Source organism: Mucor mucedo (assembly GCF_025094135.1).
Source record: "Mucor mucedo strain NRRL 3635 chromosome Unknown EV154scaffold_145, whole genome shotgun sequence".
NCBI lineage: Eukaryota > Fungi > Mucoromycota > Mucoromycetes > Mucorales > Mucoraceae > Mucor > Mucor mucedo.
In genome coordinates this window covers 74,169-92,781 of record NW_026252429.1, presented here as the reverse complement: position 1 = coordinate 92,781, position 18,613 = coordinate 74,169, and the positions used below count along the sequence as shown (strand labels likewise).

General features: G+C 36.3%; 8 protein-coding genes across 8 annotated transcripts; 4 read left to right on the top strand and 4 right to left on the bottom strand.

The window, feature by feature from the left end:
- The first annotated feature begins 157 nt into the window (after positions 1 to 157).
- Positions 158 to 1,923, top strand: EV154DRAFT_65237 (casein kinase I). The gene is made up of 6 exons (XM_051607712.1): positions 158 to 515; positions 568 to 678; positions 735 to 883; positions 945 to 1,179; positions 1,235 to 1,405; positions 1,461 to 1,923. Exons 1-6 carry the CDS (start codon positions 416 to 418, stop codon positions 1,838 to 1,840), a joined length of 1,146 nt encoding a protein of 381 aa, XP_051452476.1. The 5' UTR covers positions 158 to 415; the 3' UTR covers positions 1,841 to 1,923.
- An 82-nt stretch (positions 1,924 to 2,005) lies between these two features.
- On the bottom strand, positions 2,006 to 3,836 carry EV154DRAFT_569198 (uncharacterized protein; the record flags this gene model as incomplete). The annotated part of the gene is made up of 6 exons (XM_051606119.1): positions 2,006 to 2,362; positions 2,418 to 2,470; positions 2,530 to 2,625; positions 2,685 to 2,862; positions 2,914 to 3,194; positions 3,251 to 3,836. 6 exons carry the CDS (start codon positions 3,834 to 3,836, stop codon positions 2,006 to 2,008), a joined length of 1,551 nt encoding a protein of 516 aa, XP_051452475.1.
- Positions 3,837 to 6,277: 2,441 nt separating this feature from the next.
- EV154DRAFT_577085 (major facilitator superfamily domain-containing protein) lies at positions 6,278 to 8,717 on the top strand (the record flags this gene model as incomplete). The annotated part of the gene is made up of 8 exons (XM_051606516.1): positions 6,278 to 6,910; positions 7,001 to 7,147; positions 7,235 to 7,289; positions 7,351 to 7,427; positions 7,493 to 7,817; positions 7,889 to 7,990; positions 8,071 to 8,169; positions 8,234 to 8,717. 8 exons carry the CDS (start codon positions 6,278 to 6,280, stop codon positions 8,596 to 8,598), a joined length of 1,803 nt encoding a protein of 600 aa, XP_051452474.1. The 3' UTR covers positions 8,599 to 8,717.
- An 802-nt stretch (positions 8,718 to 9,519) lies between these two features.
- On the top strand, positions 9,520 to 9,765 carry EV154DRAFT_569196 (uncharacterized protein; the record flags this gene model as incomplete). The annotated part of the gene is made up of 2 exons (XM_051606118.1): positions 9,520 to 9,574; positions 9,647 to 9,765. The coding sequence occupies 2 exons, from the start codon at positions 9,520 to 9,522 to the stop codon at positions 9,763 to 9,765; spliced, it is 174 nt and encodes a 57-aa protein (XP_051452473.1).
- A 35-nt stretch (positions 9,766 to 9,800) lies between these two features.
- On the bottom strand, positions 9,801 to 10,622 carry EV154DRAFT_429703 (uncharacterized protein; the record flags this gene model as incomplete). The annotated part of the gene is made up of 1 exon (XM_051596485.1): positions 9,801 to 10,622. One exon carries the CDS (start codon positions 10,620 to 10,622, stop codon positions 9,801 to 9,803), a length of 822 nt encoding a protein of 273 aa, XP_051452472.1.
- Positions 10,623 to 11,000: 378 nt separating this feature from the next.
- EV154DRAFT_472441 (fungal-specific transcription factor domain-containing protein) lies at positions 11,001 to 14,115 on the bottom strand. The gene is made up of 6 exons (XM_051597907.1): positions 13,865 to 14,115; positions 13,237 to 13,800; positions 12,125 to 13,168; positions 11,792 to 12,069; positions 11,419 to 11,629; positions 11,001 to 11,226 (listed from the first exon to the last, which is right to left on the bottom strand). Exons 1-6 carry the CDS (start codon positions 14,098 to 14,100, stop codon positions 11,052 to 11,054), a joined length of 2,508 nt encoding a protein of 835 aa, XP_051452471.1. The 5' UTR covers positions 14,101 to 14,115; the 3' UTR covers positions 11,001 to 11,051.
- An 867-nt stretch (positions 14,116 to 14,982) lies between these two features.
- Positions 14,983 to 17,272, bottom strand: EV154DRAFT_65158 (Aspartate/glutamate/uridylate kinase). Its single transcript, XM_051607711.1, has 4 exons — positions 16,817 to 17,272; positions 16,383 to 16,749; positions 15,528 to 16,319; positions 14,983 to 15,465 (listed from the first exon to the last, which is right to left on the bottom strand). Exons 1-4 carry the CDS (start codon positions 16,927 to 16,929, stop codon positions 15,205 to 15,207), a joined length of 1,533 nt encoding a protein of 510 aa, XP_051452470.1. The 5' UTR covers positions 16,930 to 17,272; the 3' UTR covers positions 14,983 to 15,204.
- Positions 17,273 to 17,697: 425 nt separating this feature from the next.
- Positions 17,698 to 18,610, top strand: EV154DRAFT_525856 (Oligomerization domain-containing protein). The gene has a single exon (XM_051603337.1). It carries the CDS (start codon positions 17,710 to 17,712, stop codon positions 18,529 to 18,531), a length of 822 nt encoding a protein of 273 aa, XP_051452469.1. The 5' UTR covers positions 17,698 to 17,709; the 3' UTR covers positions 18,532 to 18,610.
- The last annotated feature ends 3 nt before the right edge of the window (positions 18,611 to 18,613 follow it).

Here is an 18,613-nt window from a genome sequence, read left to right as displayed (position 1 = left end):
AGCAAGTAAAAATCAAGTAAATTCCGCTGATGTAGTTAGTCTCCTAATGTGGCATACCTATTATTAGGAGAAGGAGGATAAGCATATGATGATGAGAAAAACAGTCTTTATAAATACTATTTTAACTCTACTTTATGTGATCAAACATATACATGTGTTTCTTTAATGCTGATAATGATGTTACGAAAAAGCACGTAGTTAAAAACGGGTGGCAAAAATAAAAAATAAAAAATTACGAAATTCCAAAATAAGCAAGGAAGTCCCCTTAGCAGCAAAAGGACAGTATTATTCATAATTTTTATTCCTTGGCTATTTTTGAACTTGGCACTATATTTATCTTTTGTTATATTTTACTTTTTCTTCTTGTTTCTCTTTACTCTCTTCTTTCTTTCGTATATATACATATATAGAACTAATGTCGAACCAGCCACCGTCAGCTCAAAATAATATAGTCGGTGTTCATTACAAAGTTGGGAAAAAAATTGGAGAAGGGAGTTTCGGTATAATTTACGAAGGTAATACGAAAAGTCAATATCCCTTAAAAGAGACTAAAAAGTCTTTCCATAGGTACCAACTTATTAAACAACCAGCAGGTTGCCATAAAGTTTGAACCAAGAAAGAGTGATGCACCTCAATTGCGTGATGAATATAGAACTTATAAAATCATGGCAGGATCTGGTAACTGCATAAAAGGAAATAACAAAGAATCCCCGCCCTAATTATGTCATGTTTAGCTGGAGTACCTAATGCGTATTACTTTGGACAAGAAGGCTTACACAACATTTTAGTAATTGATCTGCTAGGTCCTAGTCTGGAGGATATGTTTGACGTTTGTGGGAGAAAGTTCTCGACCAAAACAGTAGCAATGCTAGCTATCAATATGGTATTTGTTTACTTGTTTACGCTTAGTAAAACTAAATTTAGTAACATCAATTGGTTTTTAGTTAACTCGAGTACAAGCAATACACGAGAGAGACATGATCTATCGCGATATCAAACCCGATAACTTTTTGATTGGTAAACCTGGAACATCCTCCGAAAATGATGTGTATGTTGTGGATTTTGGCATGGCAAAAGCATACCGTGACAAGGTAACAAAAACCCATATCCCTTACAAAGAAAGAAAAAGCCTCTCTGGTACCGCACGATACATGAGTATCAATACGCATCTTGGAAGAGGTACATAGAATAAACATATATTACATCATCATAAATAATAAACCTGTTTTTCTAGAACAATCACGTCGCGATGATTTAGAAGCATTAGGGCACGTTTTCATGTACTTTCTTCGGGGATCTCTACCGTGGCAAGGAATGAAAGCTGCAACAAACAAACAGAAGTACGAAAAAATAGGAGAAAAAAAACAGACGACTGGCGTAAGAACGCTATGTGAAGGATTCCCTAGTAAAGTACTATGTCCTGTACAAACATATAAATGAAAAGCTAACATTTTATGCAGATGAATTTGTACAATACATGCAATATTCTCGCAAACTCGGATTCGACGAGACACCGAATTACAATTGGCTACGTGGATTATTTTTAAAGGTGATCAGCGATCTAGACGAAGTAGATGATGGTGTATATGATTGGGAACTCCTGAACGAAGGCAATGGATGGCAAAGCATCGCGAAAGAAGTATGTCAACCACGTAGTAGAAAACTTTTGGGTCCTCCTCCACTACCGCCTCAACAGGTACAAAACGAGCCTATAATGGCTCACCAAACTCTTCAAGAACCTACCAAACATCATAATCGCTCTTCTAACAATATTAACAGTAGTACATCTAGAAGTAGATGGTCCAAAATTAAGTCACTGTTGACATGTGGTATTTTCTAAAGTCACATGTCTCAATAACTATCTCTCATTACATTCCCCACACTCATCATAAAAAAAAAACAGAAAAACAAAAAAAACATTATATCAGTACATCCTAACATTAATATTTACAAAAATATAAGATCATTAATCAGTCACCTTTTTATTTTATTTTTCACTTTATCTTTACTCGAGTTGAATTTGATCCATAATCTCCTTTATGGTATATGGGTATTTCGTATGACCTTCCAACTCTACTTCCATATTTTCAATTCTTTTGACATTTTTGACAGGTTCTAGACCTGCAACACTTGTCTCTAAAGAAAGTAAACGGTAAACATATGCCAACACCCAATCGTTTGGTGTGTAACAATTAACGAATCGACCAGAAACTACGCTCGCAGCTTTATGCCATTCCGAAGTATCCTCGGTAGAGATAGGAGCTCCCATAAATACCACATTGTACACAAGTCCATGTAATCCTCTTCTATCCAACTCTTTTAAGCAATGCCAAATAACAAGACATCCGCAGCTGTATGCAACCTTTTTCAAATTCTTTAGATTACATTGAAAGTCGAAAAATTATATATTACTTTACCAGATTACATGGTCTGTTTCCTTGAACTCTCTCTTCTAATACATCAGCCAATACTAAAATAGATTGAGAAAAGTTAAATACGGATAAAATAGACGTTAATTTACAACTTTACCAACACCTGCTTTCTTTGATCGATCAACCGCCAGATGCCAAGGGTTATCAATGACATCAGCAAACTTTAAAAGGGTTGCAGGTAAAACGACAGCAGCTGTTATAATACATCAATACCAGTAATAACAAAAAATATGTACTCGTAATATTATATACCAAAAAATGCACTGAGTACAGTTGCCTTTGCTACTTCCATGCCTGCATAGTTCACTGCAGAATCTCTGACAAATTTTCTGAAAGAATACCCAAGTTCTAAAAGAGTGTCGGTTTCATATTCCAAGCAAAATATATCATTGTGGTTTCTGTTTCTTTCAAATGCATGCTCCCAAGGTGTCTATCATTTGTTTTAGTGGGTGGAGTAGTAATTTATAGCTGTGGTATTTACCCTAGTCTCTTGCTTTGACTCCAAAAGAAAGCCCGAAATACAGATAGTGCAATGAAGTGCAGGTACGGGAGGTAAATCTGGATCATTTAAAATCTGTTTAAATTCAAACTCTTCAATGCCTCTCATACGTCTGTGCATTTTCCAGCCTGCTAAACCACCACCGGTTAGACCAAATAGACTGGTGACTAATGCAACACCACCAGCCGTGGCAAAAAAAGTAGCTCCCGTAACGCCAACTAATAAGGGAGCCAATAGTGGTGCCGCTAGACCACCTGTCAAAGCTACAATAAAGGATGTAAATATGACGTACATTCTATAAAAGGGTCAAGATCCGTACCGATAAGTGCGCCACCGCCAATAATACCAGCGCCTGTAGCGAGCCATTTAAAGGTGCTTTTCTTCTTGTTGGTATCAGTGATAGCTTTCCTCGCCGATATATCCATATTCTGTTGCATAGTAGACTCGTCCTCAACTTCTTTTGTCTCCAAAAGAGCATAATACATTTGCTGAGAAATACTTTTTTCGACAGAAGCCAAGTCACCACGAGACAGGTCCATAAGTTTCTCTAAATGAACCAGGAATCTTCTTGATCTTGCATCATACAACATGACCTTTCCTTTTTTTTCATTGTTTATTTGAAGAGCAAGAGCTAAAATATCTATAAGTACTTCAATACGGATATCTCGACTCTCCGTTGACAAGATTTCAACAGCTTGTTGAGAGTGAAGCACCCGTGATTCAAGCTCTTGTTGCGACACGCTTAAATAGGTGATCACGTCTTCCCACCATTGGCAAGACCAACTTTCTCCGAGAATAGGCGCGCTTTGTGTTAATGCCTGTGCTGACACTCTGGCAACTGCTAGTTTCTGCTCATGCGACCATTCTGGCATGGAAAGCTTAATTAGAGGTTCATCGAGGGACATTATTCTTTGTTGTTGTTGTTGTGAGTAAGGAAGAAGGAGGGTAAGAAAGCAAAGCTAAATTTTAGCGCCTTTATAAAATGCAGCATTATTCCTCAAAAATGGAAATCTATTGGCTGTATCCAATTCAGTTACCTGACCTAGTAATTGAAAATTGTGTCAGTGAACTATCTAATATGTTTCTGTCAATGACACATTAAAATACACTCATCTTTTTGTTCTTCATCTAAAAGTATGACTTCATATAAAATCTGTCATCGTTAAATAAATACTTAAAAATAACAGAGCTTATTGAACCAATTCAGAGAAGTTTCGCATGGTTGGGTTAAGCTTTATTGTAGTAACTATTTGAACCTTTCGATCAGCTTCGAAAGCTCGAGTAAAAATGAAATCCTTTACGAGTCACTTTTCTTTATATTTGTGTCAGAGCTTCCGTCAAGATCAAAGGTACAAAAGGTAAAAAAAATCCAGCCATATTGTAATTGATCATACAAACAATGGTAGCTGTTTTCAAAATAAGAAGATTTGAACTACCATTTCTCGGCGTTGTCTACACTCATTGGAAGATGTATCAAGAAAATGGCATGATAAAAATAATGATAAGACACCTGTCTTTTCGTGAGTCTAGACTTGTACGAAACTCTCTTTATTTTTATTTTTTAAAAAATAATCCAATAACAGTTCATATGTAGGACACTGTGTAAACTTATTTCGGATGTAAGATATTGTGTCATAAGTTACTCTTAGAACTTTTAAACACAAGCATGTGAGATTTAAAGGCTGTCAAAAAGACTAAGCTGTATAGCAGTCTTACGATGTGTATAAAACATTCAATACTTCATATATACTTATAGCACTATAATATCATGTTAAATATGTATAGATAATAAGATCTATTTCGGTTTTATTGAATATTTTCTGCATCTTAAACTTTAATAGTGACGTAAAGAATCTCTCGTACGTCCCTTACTTTCGGCAATCTGATAAGTAGTGAGCAATCGACATGTTTCTATTACAATCCATCGCCAAAAAACTCGAAATATAAATATCTTATAAATCATTATTTATTTTGATATTATCTGGATCGTCGCTCTGAAACTAGTTTCTGTGTAAAATTGATCATACATATACAGGCAATGATGACATTGTATCGAAATTGCAACGTTGATTACCGAGGACACATTGTGTATTATTACCTAAAAGACTAAAAAATAACTTCACAAATAAAAAATCCATCTAATTTATAGTAATGTAGTAAAAAAGTTACTTTCCTATGAATAATATATACTACACTTTGTGAAAATATATAAAAATTTAAGGTATTCTATGATTTAGAACTAAAGACGAGCGAGATCCTAGAAAAAGTAAGTCATAAGCTTACATTTTTGTTATTTCATCTGGTTCTATTTATAACGCTATCATATGGAAGAATTTCCCCAGTAGTATACTGTTGTATATGACACTATCTGTTTTTGACATAAGGTCTATTTTTGTTTGCATTAATTTGGTTAACTGCCGAAATGTAGAGCATGACATGGCCGATTTACTTTTTTTTAAAAAAAATAGAATTCGAAAAAGATCAACCGAATGGCGTTTACAACAATGGAGTATAAAACACAAATGAGTAAATAAAGTATAAAGGCCATATATAAGAATGTTTCTATATAGTGTGATCGTTATTATTAGGTTTATTCAGAAGTGCAACAAATGTATTTTACACTTGATTAATAGTATTGGATAGCCGTTTACTAATGTTCAGTAAATTAAAATGACCCAGGTGTTAACGGGTCTTTATGGATAGCTTACATAAATTTTGAAATTTTTACAAGCTAAATACCGGTATCTTGAGTATCAATTCATAAGAAGGCTGATCTCAAAAATGGGAATGAAACGCGGTTATAATAAATAATTATGGGCGATAGTTTGAGCAAAAAAAAGATAGTAACTAAGAGGGTCTAGTTTTTATTAGATGCATGATGAAGTCTAGGCCAAATATCACGATGTGAATGTTATTGTGAGACCACGGACAGACTCACGGTGATTATTTTTCGCTAGAAAAAGTAAGCTTACATATATCTTTTAAACATGTAGCTAGTACCATTCGATAGACTTTTAACGTTTTGTAAAGATATACGTATTCCTCATGTTAGAATTACCTATGTATACATTAATAAAAGTAAGAATTTATTCAATGAGCGCAGTTTCTTAAAAATAAGGAGGAAAAGGGTCGCATATTAACGTAGCCATAAAGACATCCGTGGCTATTTATGACGATGCACTTTATTATATAAATATACATTAATAAAAAAAAAAAAAAAAAAAAAGGAAATTACAGTATATAACAGATCACTTTCGTATTTTTTTCTAATTTTTATTTTTTATTTTTACTACCGGATATCACTAACAGATTTAAATTTAATCTCGAATTATAATACCCATAATTTATGTCTCATTCCAATCGTACCTCGTTTATGACAGCTGATACAGGATCCACCAGAAACTCAATGGGTAGTACAATTGAACAAGATATACAATATCCTCATTATAACCGGCACCACCACACCTCGCACCACGTAGAACTGAGCAAGCATGATGGAGAATTGCCACGACATAAAAGTGTTCTTCGAAAGAAGACGAATACAGAATTACAGCACATACATAAGCCTGAAAATAATAGAGATTATGATAACTCACATAGAGCATCGTTTTCAACAGAAAGCTTAGAATCCAGCCATACTGTTATCAATGAGTCATCGCAGTCTAGTTATAACTTGAAAGAAAAACCAAATATTTTGCTCAATGCCGAGCTTAGTCCGAGGAATACTAATTCGGAGACTATGACTCCCGAATTAAAGACATATCCCATCGCATGGGTGCTATTGTTCTCGATTGTTGTTCTGAGAGCTGCCACTGCTATATTTGGTAACACTTTTAGTCCCATTCCTTCTGTCACAGCCGAGTTTATGGGAATTTCGCTATCTAGCATAAACTGGATTTACAATGTTATGTCCATCTGTTACATTGTGGCTAGTTTTTTTACCAGTTGGTTATACTTGGTTATAGGAGTCAAATGGTCTGTAAGTACTTAATTCTTTGCGAAAATCAAAATTTTATCTATAAAATTTCTTTATTATCACTACAATTAATGACACACTTTTATCCTTTAGCTCGTCTTATCTGGTGTTATACTCTCCATCGGTTGCTGGGTTAGATGGGTTGCAGTAAAAATCAGCCCGCCTTCATTCCCTATCCTCATGATTGGACAAACTATCGCATCATTCAGCTCACCGATTAGTCTAAATATCATGACAATGGTAAGTTCAGAAGAGAGGGGGAAGGGGATGGAGAAGGATTTAATTTATGGTATTTTAGCACAGGTGCTAATTAATTTTTTTTTTCAGTTTTCCACATTATGGTTTACGGAAAATCGAAGAGCAACGGCTGGCATGTTTATCGGTACGCAATTAGCATTATTGTCATAATATGGAACGAAACTAAAGAACTCTTTTTTTACCAGTGTCTAACTACGGTGCTATTATTGCCATGTTCCTCATGCCGTCTATTGCAACAGGTTCCGATAAGATTGAGCTAACAGTAAGACCCTTATTATATAGCATCCTTGCATAAATTCTTACATTTTAAACAATTTTACATGATAGGTTATCGTAGTTGCATGTATAGCTACAGCCGCCACCATCCCATTTTTGTTTTTTCCTACCAAACCAGCAACACCGGCTTCTTATAGTGTAAATAATGCAGCTGATAAGAATTTATCCCTACCTGAAATGACTTTACTCCAAGGAACTGTCATTTTGCTAAAAAATCCGCATTTTTTAACACTTTGTGTCGTCCATGGTTTGAATGTTGGATTATCGATTGCATGGAACGGTCTTATGAATCAGGCCATTTCTCCTTATGGTTATACGGATAATCAAGTCGGCAATATCGCTGCTATTGGTGTCGTAGGAGGAACTCTTGGTTGTCGTATGTATCCGTTCTTTTCTTTGAACTTTTTTTCTGGTTTTTTGAAGCTGACACTTTTATATTTATCACAGTTATATCTGGGCCTGTCATTGATAAGACAAAGCAGCATACAATTTTGTTAAAGATTATGACGCCATTAATGTTTAGTACATACGTAGCTTTTATCTTTGTCGGTATGTGTACTAAAAAACGGATCGGATGATCACATCATGCATAATTATTTCTTTACTAATCAGTTGATTTCCAAAATTAGTTAAAAAGGATTCTTTTGCTGCAATACTTTATACCAATGCCCTCAGTCAATTCTTTCTTAGTTTTATGGTGCCTGTATGTGTCGAATTAGGCGTTGAAAGTAAGTCTAATTTTTTTTTGAAACAGAAATATTATATTAATAGCTTATCGAATTTTAATTATAGTTTCATATCCTGTCCCTGAATCGTTGTCTACTTCTATTTTATGGCAAATTGCGCAGGTCATTGGTTTTGCACTAGTTATCGTTATGGATTTGTTCCGAGATACAAACGGAGTCCCAAAGAATAACTTGTACAAGGCCTTAATCTTCCAAGCAGTAGTTGCTGGAGTTTGTTTACTCTTTGCTGTTGTCTTTAATGGTCCTATGACTCGATCCATTGCTTTAAAAGAACAAGAGGAGATCAGAAAAACAAAGTTATTAGGATTGAACAATACCAATACACGGGGTTTCTTTGAGTCCAACGAAACGCTTCAAGGTTTAGACGCAGATCATTTGAATTACCCGCATAAAGTTGGCGAAGTTGCTTAAAAAATAATATACCAGAGCAGTAGTTAAAATGATGCGTTCCGAAAAAATAACCCCTGCTTTAATTGACTAATTTAACATAATTATAACTCTGTTTTTTTCACGTTTTATATATAATAAAGGCGCGCATTTAGAATGCTTATTTTAATCAAATCATACTAGCTATTTGTCAAGCGAGACACGCGTAACTAAGTGAAAACAAGTGACTTGGATTCACGAAGAGCTTTTTGAGGCTTAATATCGTACTTGAGAGTAACAGGTGCTCAATCTTGGTAAGTTAAAGATCGTTTGGTTTGAAGGAAAGGTCATTGAACGATTACTTTATAATTTGCAAGCGGGGAAGGAGTACTTGATAAATGGGCTATCTTGTTTATTAAGTCACCACTGCCGTTACTCTTATCATGAGTTTCTTAAACGTTGAGGAAGACGTTCCATTGAATTAAATTCTTCCTGAAAAGACAAGATGACCGCTCATGGGGGATATTCTTTCTTGCCTTGATTAAAGGGATCTGCATTATAATTGTAAGCACTCACTTGAGAGGTAATAAGAGTGTGTTTATGTACGAATTCGCTACTGTCGTTACGCGAGATAAATCAATTTCAAGCAGTAACACAATTGCTCTTTTGATGATGTCTACGCTATGGACACTAATTCGCCAAGGATTTTGGTTGGGATTTGTAAGCCAGCATTGTGTCACACTGTAAATTGTAGCTCAAACTGCTCATTTTTATGAAATAGCTCCAAATTGCGCAAACAGGAAATACTATAAATTCCCGACAACCCCAAAAAGATTCTTCCCCCTTTTTCTATTGTTTATCTTTCTAAATAAATAAAATAAAAAATGGCTGTAAGTTGTAATATGGACAACAAGATGAGAGCAATGGCTTAAACTTTTTTACTAGCAATATACCTTCTCCGTCGCAATGTCTTGTTCAGGCTGTTCTAATGCCGTCAACAAGGCCTTAACTAGACTCGGTGGTAAGCTATTTAATTTTTACACGACAAGGATGAAAATATAAATGTTTTTTTTATTAAATGATAAAATGATAGGTGTTGATAAGATTGACATCAGCTTAGAAAAACAAGAGGTTGTTGTCGAGACCGATCGTCCCCGTGAAGAGGTTTTGGCCGCAATTAAGAAGACCGGAAAAACTGTTAACAATGAATAAATTTTTTTTTGGTTGGGATATTTTTCGTTTTATCTTTACGAACCATTCCAAAAGATTGTAATTTCTCCGTCACCAGGAGCGGATACGACACTATCCGTTACCTGTCTTCTTTCGGGTAGTGGTTCTACTTTATTTCGATCATCAAAAGGATTTTCTTCAATGGTTGCCTTTGGCACAACTTCATATTTTTCAGGTTTAATTGATTTAAGTGAACCACTACGTGTTATACTATTTTGTGGTCTGATGGTATTTACACGCATAATTTGGGGTTTGGCTCTTGTGATTTGTGTTGCCTGGACAACGGTTGCTGTTTGCTGATGACTCATCGTGGATTCCATCGATCCACGTCGACTACAAGTATGTGTCGTCGTTGTCATGATACTATGAGCATTGGATATAGGTCGATCACTAAATGGATCATTCTCTTGATGATTAGCAAATGTTGAGAAGCTACCATATCGAGCTTCAGGCGTTTCAGCTTCCGGTATGGTTGCAGTTGATTCAGGTCTAGAAGGTGGTATAAACGTGACAGGTATAACACCAGACATCACTTGTCGAGTGCTATTATTTCTCTCCAACATTTCTTCATCCATAGGTGAAGTTCTTTCAAGTCGATGAAGTTTATCAGGTGATCTAAATGCGAGTGGCAAACTGCTCTTGTTCTTCCTTCTGTGACGAATAACTAAATAACCCAGTCCACATAAAAGCAATCCACCACCAAATATACCGCCCACGATACCACCAATCAATGCTCCACTTCCAGAGGATGTTTTGGCTACTGCTGTACTAGCAGGAGGTAGTCCCAATGCTGCTCTAGAAATACATTTTGAACCAGGGCATACGCCACATGTTATCATTGTTCCCATCGTACAAACATCGTCGATTGAACAGGCAGGTGAGCAGCTTGCTGAACAATTTAAAGGTGCACAGTCTATTAATATTCGATGTAGAATTGTTAGCAACTAAAATAATATTTGCTGTTTCATAAAATTTAAATTACTTTGTGCATAGGTCGTTGTAAATAGTACTCCTACTATCGAAAGGAATGACAGTTTGAATCTCATTAGAGAAATAATAAAAAAGAAAAGGAATGTGTATAAAGGGAAAAGGAAAAAGGAAAATTAAGAATAATATTGTATTTTATAAATAAGACAGTTACACATGTTTAACAAGTAACACAAGTCCGAAGAGCGATATACATGGTTAATTAACAGGAGAACTTAAATATCTGTATATACATATATAAAAAAACGGGGGTAGTTTTATTATTGCTCGTTGAAGCAGTTTCATTGTTTTTGATTGTCCACATTGGATTTCAAAAATGATTCCCATTCATTCCAGGTGGCTCCGCTGGGCACATCCCATAAAGGGATTTCTGAGCTCAAACTAGCTAAATCAAATTGTGTCGCTTCTTGTGGCAGTATATTACAATCATAAAATGGCCCGTTCACTGCTGGAGTGCTTCCATTATAATTCGTACCCGGAGAGAGGTAGTCGTATACTTGTTGTGACTGATGTTGTTGATTAGAGGATGATTGTTGCAATAGTGATCGTTGTTGCGATTGCTGATGAGATTGTTGATGTTGTAGATGAGATTGTTGTTGCTGATGAGATTGTTGTTGTTGCTGAAGAGGCTGCTGTTGTTGCTGTAACTGGTTTAGTTGCTGTTTATGCTGAAGAAATTGTTGTTGAATCAATTGCTGTTGCTGACAAAAGTGTTGATGTTGTTCTTGTTGTGCAAGGCGCTTTTTTTCCTGTAGATGATTATCAGGCAATCCTGAATTTTGATAGGATGATGACTGCGTTGCACTTTGGTCGTTCTGTCCATCAACCGTGTCTAATTCCATATTAGGACTTGTAACATCTTTTCCTAACCCAAACAATAACGACGACTTAAACATATCTGCAGAGCATTCACTTGGCGAGTTAAAACTTATAACAAAAGGATCAGGCTGTTTTTTAGATTGTTTTATAGCGGACACATCGCTAGAATTACGTCTTGAATATTTCGAAATTGGCCTACCACCATAACTGTACTTCGATGTATTGCTATAATCAGAATTATCACTTCTTTGATTTGTTCGTTTCCTACTACACACAGTAATTGTTGAAGGTGAGTTCATATTGACCTCAAAATTGGAAACGACGTGCAGCAGAACATGGACAACTCGCGTCTTTCGAAGGTACGGATCCTCATCGTATACGCGAGAACATCGTATTAAGTTGCGTTTGCCTTGCTCTCTCAAGAAAGCATTTTCTCCCTTGGCATTGTGTAGAAAGATAATAGCAGCCTGAAATACAGCACTGACCAATTGAATTGAGTTTCTGTCATAATTTTTTTCCAGGATGAAGAACTTACTAGACAGCCATGTTCCAGGGTAAAGAAACAAATGCGTGGTATTCCACAGCTTCCACAATATCTATGAGATTCACGGCACATGCTGTACATATACTTAATGCCTTGACAGCCAAACCCATATTCTCAGGCTGATCCTTGTTATGCTTGATAAAAGATCGATATAATAATATCCAAACACAGTCGCAAGCCATGTTCACTACACATGCCTGCGCATAAAATATATCGGTACGTGACACAGTAAGATCTAGTCTTAATTCTTTCGGCAGTGATAATTTCCAGTTAGTTAAATTAGACTCCAGAATTTTTAGTAAATCTTGATTGTTTTCGCGATTGTGTTTTCCACGTGTCGAATGAAAGCCCACTAAAACTTGACCGGCAATTTGGGACAATGTGATGAGATAAATAAATCCAGAATACACTGGTATTTTTTGCTTTAAAGAGGATTCGGCCTCTAGAATCAAGATGGGTGTGATATCTCTATGTTTAGACGGAGAATTGAGTTCGTAAGGTGTAGGTAGCTCGACATCGAATTCATGGTCAATAATAGACACGGGCCGACCTAATTCCGCTGCAACCCATCGGTCCATCAAATACGCTGCGTACCAAAGTCGTTTTCGTAGCTCAATTTCATAATCTGGAATTTTCCATTTAGAGCAATCACGATGAAGACCTAGGTCTTGTGCCATACGGATGGCCATGCCTGTGATTAGCCAATGCGCCGTATCTTCTTCGTCCGTATCGTGACTAACAAACATACTAAGGATCATTAAAGATTGGACTGTACTGATCATGGGCCGCTTGTATACAATATTTAGTATTTGATGAGCTTTTTCTTTTAAATAGCTGCCCATTTCTTCCAATTGTTCAGGGGTCAAATCAAAGCTTTGGATGTTCAAGATTTCGGGCGAGAAGATGGTCGTGCCGACACATGTAATTGCGAATAACAGGTATTTATCCGGAGGTGTTGGGTTATGAAAATAGTACTGTTCAAGAAACTGAGTCTTGTTAATAATCGGGCAATAGATATGGATTCTAGTAAAGTATCTAATAATAACAATAAAAAGGATGTAAACAATTTTGCCACAAAAGGATTTACGTATAAAACTAATTACAAATGAACGATATAGTCAGCTATTTCTTGAGTTATATAGGGGGTATCTTCAAATATTTCTATGCGATTGGATTGAAACTCTTCTTTTGATTCAGATGGCAATAAAACTTCCTTTGATTTCATAAAAACGTGCTCATCTTCCTCCTCATTCAGTTTCTGCACAAACCAAGAAGGCTCATCCGGTAAAGGGTGTTTCACATTGGCTCGAAGAAAACCATCCTCTAAGAATTGAACGCCTGAACTGGCACCAATATAGCGTGTACGCTGATAGTCTGATATAGTCAATTTGTCCATTTGTTGGTCTATATTTTCGTAGTCTTTTTCTGCAAGACTAGCCAGTAGAGCTTTGCATTTAATAATTGGTGCAACATCAATCTCATCCTCTTCATATCGCGGCGGCGAAGAAAAGGAGGAAGAAGAAGACGGATGGTTTCTAATAAAATCGTCGCCAGATTCTTCTTCTTCTCCATCTTCTCCTTCATGGTCCATGCCCTTGCCTTTTTCCATGTTCTTTATCAGTTTCTCCATCCGTAATAAGCGGTTTTCAAGCAATTCGATATAACCACTATAAGAAGAAAGGGATTATAAATATCATACGAATTGGTCAATGGGAAGCAAGATATGCTTACCCTGAAGAAGGGCCCCTTTTTTTCTGCTCGACCAAGAATTCACATGTCACATTGGCATGTGTACATTTTGTACACGGTTGCCTGACGTCTGCATCGCATTTGGTTTTCCTTTTACGACAATGGTCACAACTACGTTTAGCTCTGGTGCGTTTTTTTCTATATGGATCGTCTGTTTGTTGAGAGCATACTGTATTGGCTGCAGGTGCAATGGGTACCATGTTGTTCATTCGTTTCATAATAGTTTTAATAACAGAAAAAAGAAGGCTCTAAGCTAGAAAGCAGTTTTTTTTTTCTTATTTATTTGGGTTTTAAACTATAAAAAAAAAACGAAACAGGCGCCGAGACAGGCGTCGTACCACCCGAACTTTCAATACGAATATTACCAAAAGAAGGTTTTGAACTTTTTTTGCTCAAAATGTAAAAAAAAATGGAAAAAAAGTTGCCCCATAAGAGCAGAAGAAACGAATTCAACCTACCATTTAAGTGAATATATCGCTGATCTGCGATAAAAGATCTGAAAAGTTATAGCTGCTACGTTTCTGAACATTTCTAAAGTTTTGCTTGGTTGTCCGTAGGATCTTGCCCTTTTGCGTTGTTCTTGAGGTTTTGTGCTGTTCTTGAGGACTTTCATCACGAAGAAAACGAAAAATGGAAGACATGTTTAAACAAGTTGCATAGCACAATTACATAAGGGATTAACAATTCTACTTATGTTATTGGTCATAACTATACATTTTGATTTATACATCTGTTGTAGAAAAAAAAAGTTACATAAATAAATGAAATAAATATATTCTAAAAGACCTCGTCTAATAACACGATGATCTATTATTGATCAATGAGAGCGTAGAATATTCACCCTTTGAAACGTTCAACTGATTACCGATGCTACAGAGAATCATAGAACCTGAACAAACAAAACGTGTAATGTTGTTATACGTGTGTTTGGAAAAGCATGTGAAAGCCCCGAATAAGCACAACAGGTCCTAGGCTTATATTATTGTTATGGAAAACAATCTCTTTTGTTAATTTAATCGAAAGCCAAGCCTATAAGCCTTTGTTTGAGCCTGCATAGTATTTTTTCTTCTCTTGGGTGCATAGTCCCTAAAGAGATCGCATTGACGTTCTTCTTGAAATTTACGTCGACTCGCCATAATTAAGGCCGCTTGAGAGATACTAGTTATAAATGCGAAAAGATCGGAGGCACTCGTCTAATTGCTTTTTTCCTACTCCTGTCCATTTTTATTTGTCTGAGAATAGTTTTTTATGTGTCTGAATCTTAAAGAGTACTGTAATGCATATGCTAAAAAAGGGTGCGTGTGTGTATGGGGATGTAAAAATTAAAGTGCCAATTTGACAGAAGGCAAAACAAGTTTGCCTTTTTTACTTAAAAGCTGATCATGAATGACATTCATAGCAGTTACTGCCGAACGTTCATCGATGACACAAGAAATGTTAATTTCTGAAGAACCTTGGGAGATCATCTCAATATTAACACCAGCAGAGGCCAAAGTGCTAAACATCATACCAGCAATACCAACCATGTTTTTCATTTGCTTACCAACAAGGGAGAGAATAGCAAGATCCTTAATGACATCAACCTATACAAACAGGGTTTAGGCTTCATTGGTACAAAAATAACTTTTTTCTTTTAAAAACTTACTTGTCCGACAGAGCGTAAATCGGTGATGACACGATCTAAATCCTTATCGAGGTTATCTTCACCAAGCGCCATAGAAACATGCACCTCAGAGGTAGAAATAAGATCCACAATAACACCATAACGATCCAAGGTAGAAAAAATCTTTGCAAAGAAACCATGACTAACACTCTTACGATTTGAGTGTACGTTAAGAACAATGACATGGTCTTTGATAGTAACAGCAGTAGGATATTTACGAGATAAGTCCAAAAAGTAACCGTTTTCAGCCAAAACTTTAGGGGAATGAGGTGGTGTAGCAGTACCGTCTTTTTGCACACTCTCTGTAGGGAAAATGATGGTACCTTGTCCACGAGGATTTTCGACATTCTTGATGCGAATGGGGATATGAGAACGAATGACTTGTTCCATGGTAAATGGGTGAATTACTTCTGAACCATAATAGGTTAATTCAGAAGCTTCTTCGGGTGTAATGATGGGTAAAAGACGAGCAGATTTAACTTTACGAGGATCGGCAGTAAAGATACCATCTACCTCCTTCCAAATTTGAAGCTCTTCAGCGGATAATCCAACTGCAGTCAATGCAGCACAAAGATCAGTGTATCCACGACCCACTGTGGATAATAAACTACCAGGCACAATACCAAAGAAACCAGTGACAACAGGTACCTTGCTACCGCAGCTTTTCACAGCTTCTGCCATTTTCTTTGCAAGATAATCATAGAAGTCTTGATCAAGTTGGTCAAATTCACGATCAATGATATTTTCCAGAGACACAAATTGAGCATCGACATCCTGAAAAAAATTAATTTTAAATCTCCACCCCCATGTACATATTTTTCATTAAAAAAAACTTACTCTGTCTTGTAAAACGGCAGCCACAATTCTGCAAGATAACTTTTCGCCGACACCAATGATGATATCTTTGGATCGAGGTGAAATTTCATTGATAATTTGAGCTGCTTCTAAAAATGACCTTAACTTGGCACAATCAGATCTGATATCTTGTTCTAATTCTAAACGAATTTCGTCATTGTGAATCATTTCTACCGCCACTTCCAAATGATCTTCTAAAAGTGCTGATACGATTTCTAAATATTCTTTGGATCCAGGCTTCATTGCATCGTTGGCCGCACGAATTAATCGATTGGTTGTACCCGTTTGTTTATCCTTTCCACTACGTGCTGAACATACAACTACAAGCTGGTTTTGTTTGACGTATTCTCTAATATCGTAGAAATTTCCAGGCTTAATTTTAATTTTAAGAGAATAAATATGTATCTTGTACTTACTTGATAACTTCATTGGCAATGTTATCCAAAAATTTACCAATACTTGTTCCACCAAATTTTTGAACAATCCATGGAAGTCCAGGTGAGTTATTATATGTAAATGTACGAACCATTTAAAAGGTGCTAAAAAATATGTAGAAGAAAAGAAGAAACAAAGAAAAAAAAAAAATTGAATAAATCCCTCTTTTGGATTAATAGGAAAAAAAAAGTGAGTCAACTTGACATTAAATTGGCCAATGCAAAGATCCGCTTATCTTAATCTCAGCAATCTGTGATTTTTTTGTGACCGATCTTTTAAAGGGTTTTAATCACAATGGTGTGAGATCATATGTACCAGGAGACCACGTCTCTATGATTACTTGCCGTATTTTTAGCATTTCCTTGGAAACACAAAGTCCTTCATTAACTGGCATTTCCATCGACCTTAATTTCCTTTAAAAAATAATGTAATAAATCATATGCATGGTGAAATTAATTACATCACTATCTATTGGGGCATCTGTTTCTTCCTCATTTTTTTGTATGCGTGTAACCTTTGAAGTGAGCATGTGGCCATGTTTAAGTAACAAAAGCCAGTTCCAACGAGGGAACTACTGAGGTTATTTGCATAACATTGCAATTTAATACAAAGGAGAATGCAGGCAATGAAGAGTACACAAATATACTTTAGTGATATAGTTATATGAGATTGCTTTCAGACAGTAAATAACGTCAAGAAATGAAATTTAGCATCCTGTATTACTTTTTTAAATCTGTTCCTGTACCAATATTGCTGAGAGCGAATTTTAAAGAAAGGTCACATCAAAGCCAGAAAAAAAAAAAAAAAAAAAAAAAAAAAAAAACGACTACGCATAAATTGGAGGGGGCCTGCCATTAATTATATTTTCTTCCAAATGTTTCGATTAGCTAGATTAACACAACAATTTCAAGCACCCTTGCTGCGTAAAGCAACTTATAACCAAGCACGAATTTCAGCTCCTGTTTTCGCTTGGCGTCAAAATTTCTCTCAAACGCAGTTTAGCCTGTCAAGTGTTGAAAAGCCAGCTGGAGAGAAAGAAGCGGAGGAGGACGAGCTTGAAGTGATTGATCCCAAGGATTTCCCCGAGCTTTACCCCACCGAAGAAGAAGAAGGCGATGTGGAAGAACAAGTGGACACGGAATGGTTTGTAGATCCGGAATTCACGGACGAAAAATTATTATCAGAAACGGATTTTATACCCTTGTGGCAACGTCGTGCAGTGGGCGATCACTTGGAAGATCGCTTAGCACTTCAGCAAGTGTCCAAAGATTTGATGGAGTCTGGTAAATTGACAGCAGAGACATTGGTGGAGTTATTAGAGGAGAGTAAGATGGATAATGTTCAAATTTTGGATGTTCGAGAGAAGTGTGATTGGGCTGAATACATGATCGTAGCTTCCAGCGCTAAAGGAGATAAATACTTGAGTGGTGTAGCTGAGCATATTGGTGGTGTGGTCAAGAAAGCGATCAGCTCCAACCCAGATACCTTAAAACTTCAGCCTGCACCCCATATTGAAGGCAGAAATGACAAATCCGGTTGGCTCTTGATTGATTTGGGTCGCATCATTGTACATTTATTCACACCCGAAGTAAGAGAGCGTTATGATTTAGAAGGCTTATGGAAGTCTGTATCTACTGATCCTTCTGAGCCTATGGCTTATGAAGAAGAAGAAGAGAAGAAAAACACTGTATATTAATAATAAAAAAAGTGATGTCACACAACTATTTCGAACACAAAAACTAAAACAAAAAATAACACGAAAACTCCTCTGGCCCCCC

Excerpts from the sequence above, each read along its gene's own strand:
- EV154DRAFT_65237 (XM_051607712.1), top strand. The coding sequence starts at position 416 with ATGTCGAACCAGCCACCGTCAGCTCAAAATAATATAGTCGGTGTTCAT. Across the intron at positions 516-567 it reads TTTCGGTATAATTTACGAAG|GTACCAACTTATTAAACAAC; the intron begins GTAATACGAAAA and ends GTCTTTCCATAG. Across the intron at positions 679-734 it reads TAAAATCATGGCAGGATCTG|CTGGAGTACCTAATGCGTAT; the intron begins GTAACTGCATAA and ends TGTCATGTTTAG.
- EV154DRAFT_472441 (XM_051597907.1), bottom strand. The coding sequence starts at position 14,100 with ATGAAACGAATGAACAACATGGTACCCATTGCACCTGCAGCCAATACA. Across the intron at positions 11,630-11,791 it reads TACATCGAAGTACAGTTATG|ATGTTACAAGTCCTAATATG; the intron begins GTGGTAGGCCAA and ends GGTTAGGAAAAG. Across the intron at positions 11,227-11,418 it reads CATAAACAGCAACTAAACCA|CACTCCAGCAGTGAACGGGC; the intron begins GTTACAGCAACA and ends TTATAATGGAAG.
- EV154DRAFT_65158 (XM_051607711.1), bottom strand. The coding sequence starts at position 16,929 with ATGGTTCGTACATTTACATATAATAACTCACCTGGACTTCCATGGATT. Across the intron at positions 16,320-16,382 it reads CTGCCGTTTTACAAGACAGA|GATGTCGATGCTCAATTTGT; the intron begins GTAAGTTTTTTT and ends AATTTTTTTCAG. Across the intron at positions 15,466-15,527 it reads ATTTACGCTCTGTCGGACAA|GTTGATGTCATTAAGGATCT; the intron begins GTAAGTTTTTAA and ends CTGTTTGTATAG.
- EV154DRAFT_525856 (XM_051603337.1), top strand. The coding sequence starts at position 17,710 with ATGTTTCGATTAGCTAGATTAACACAACAATTTCAAGCACCCTTGCTG.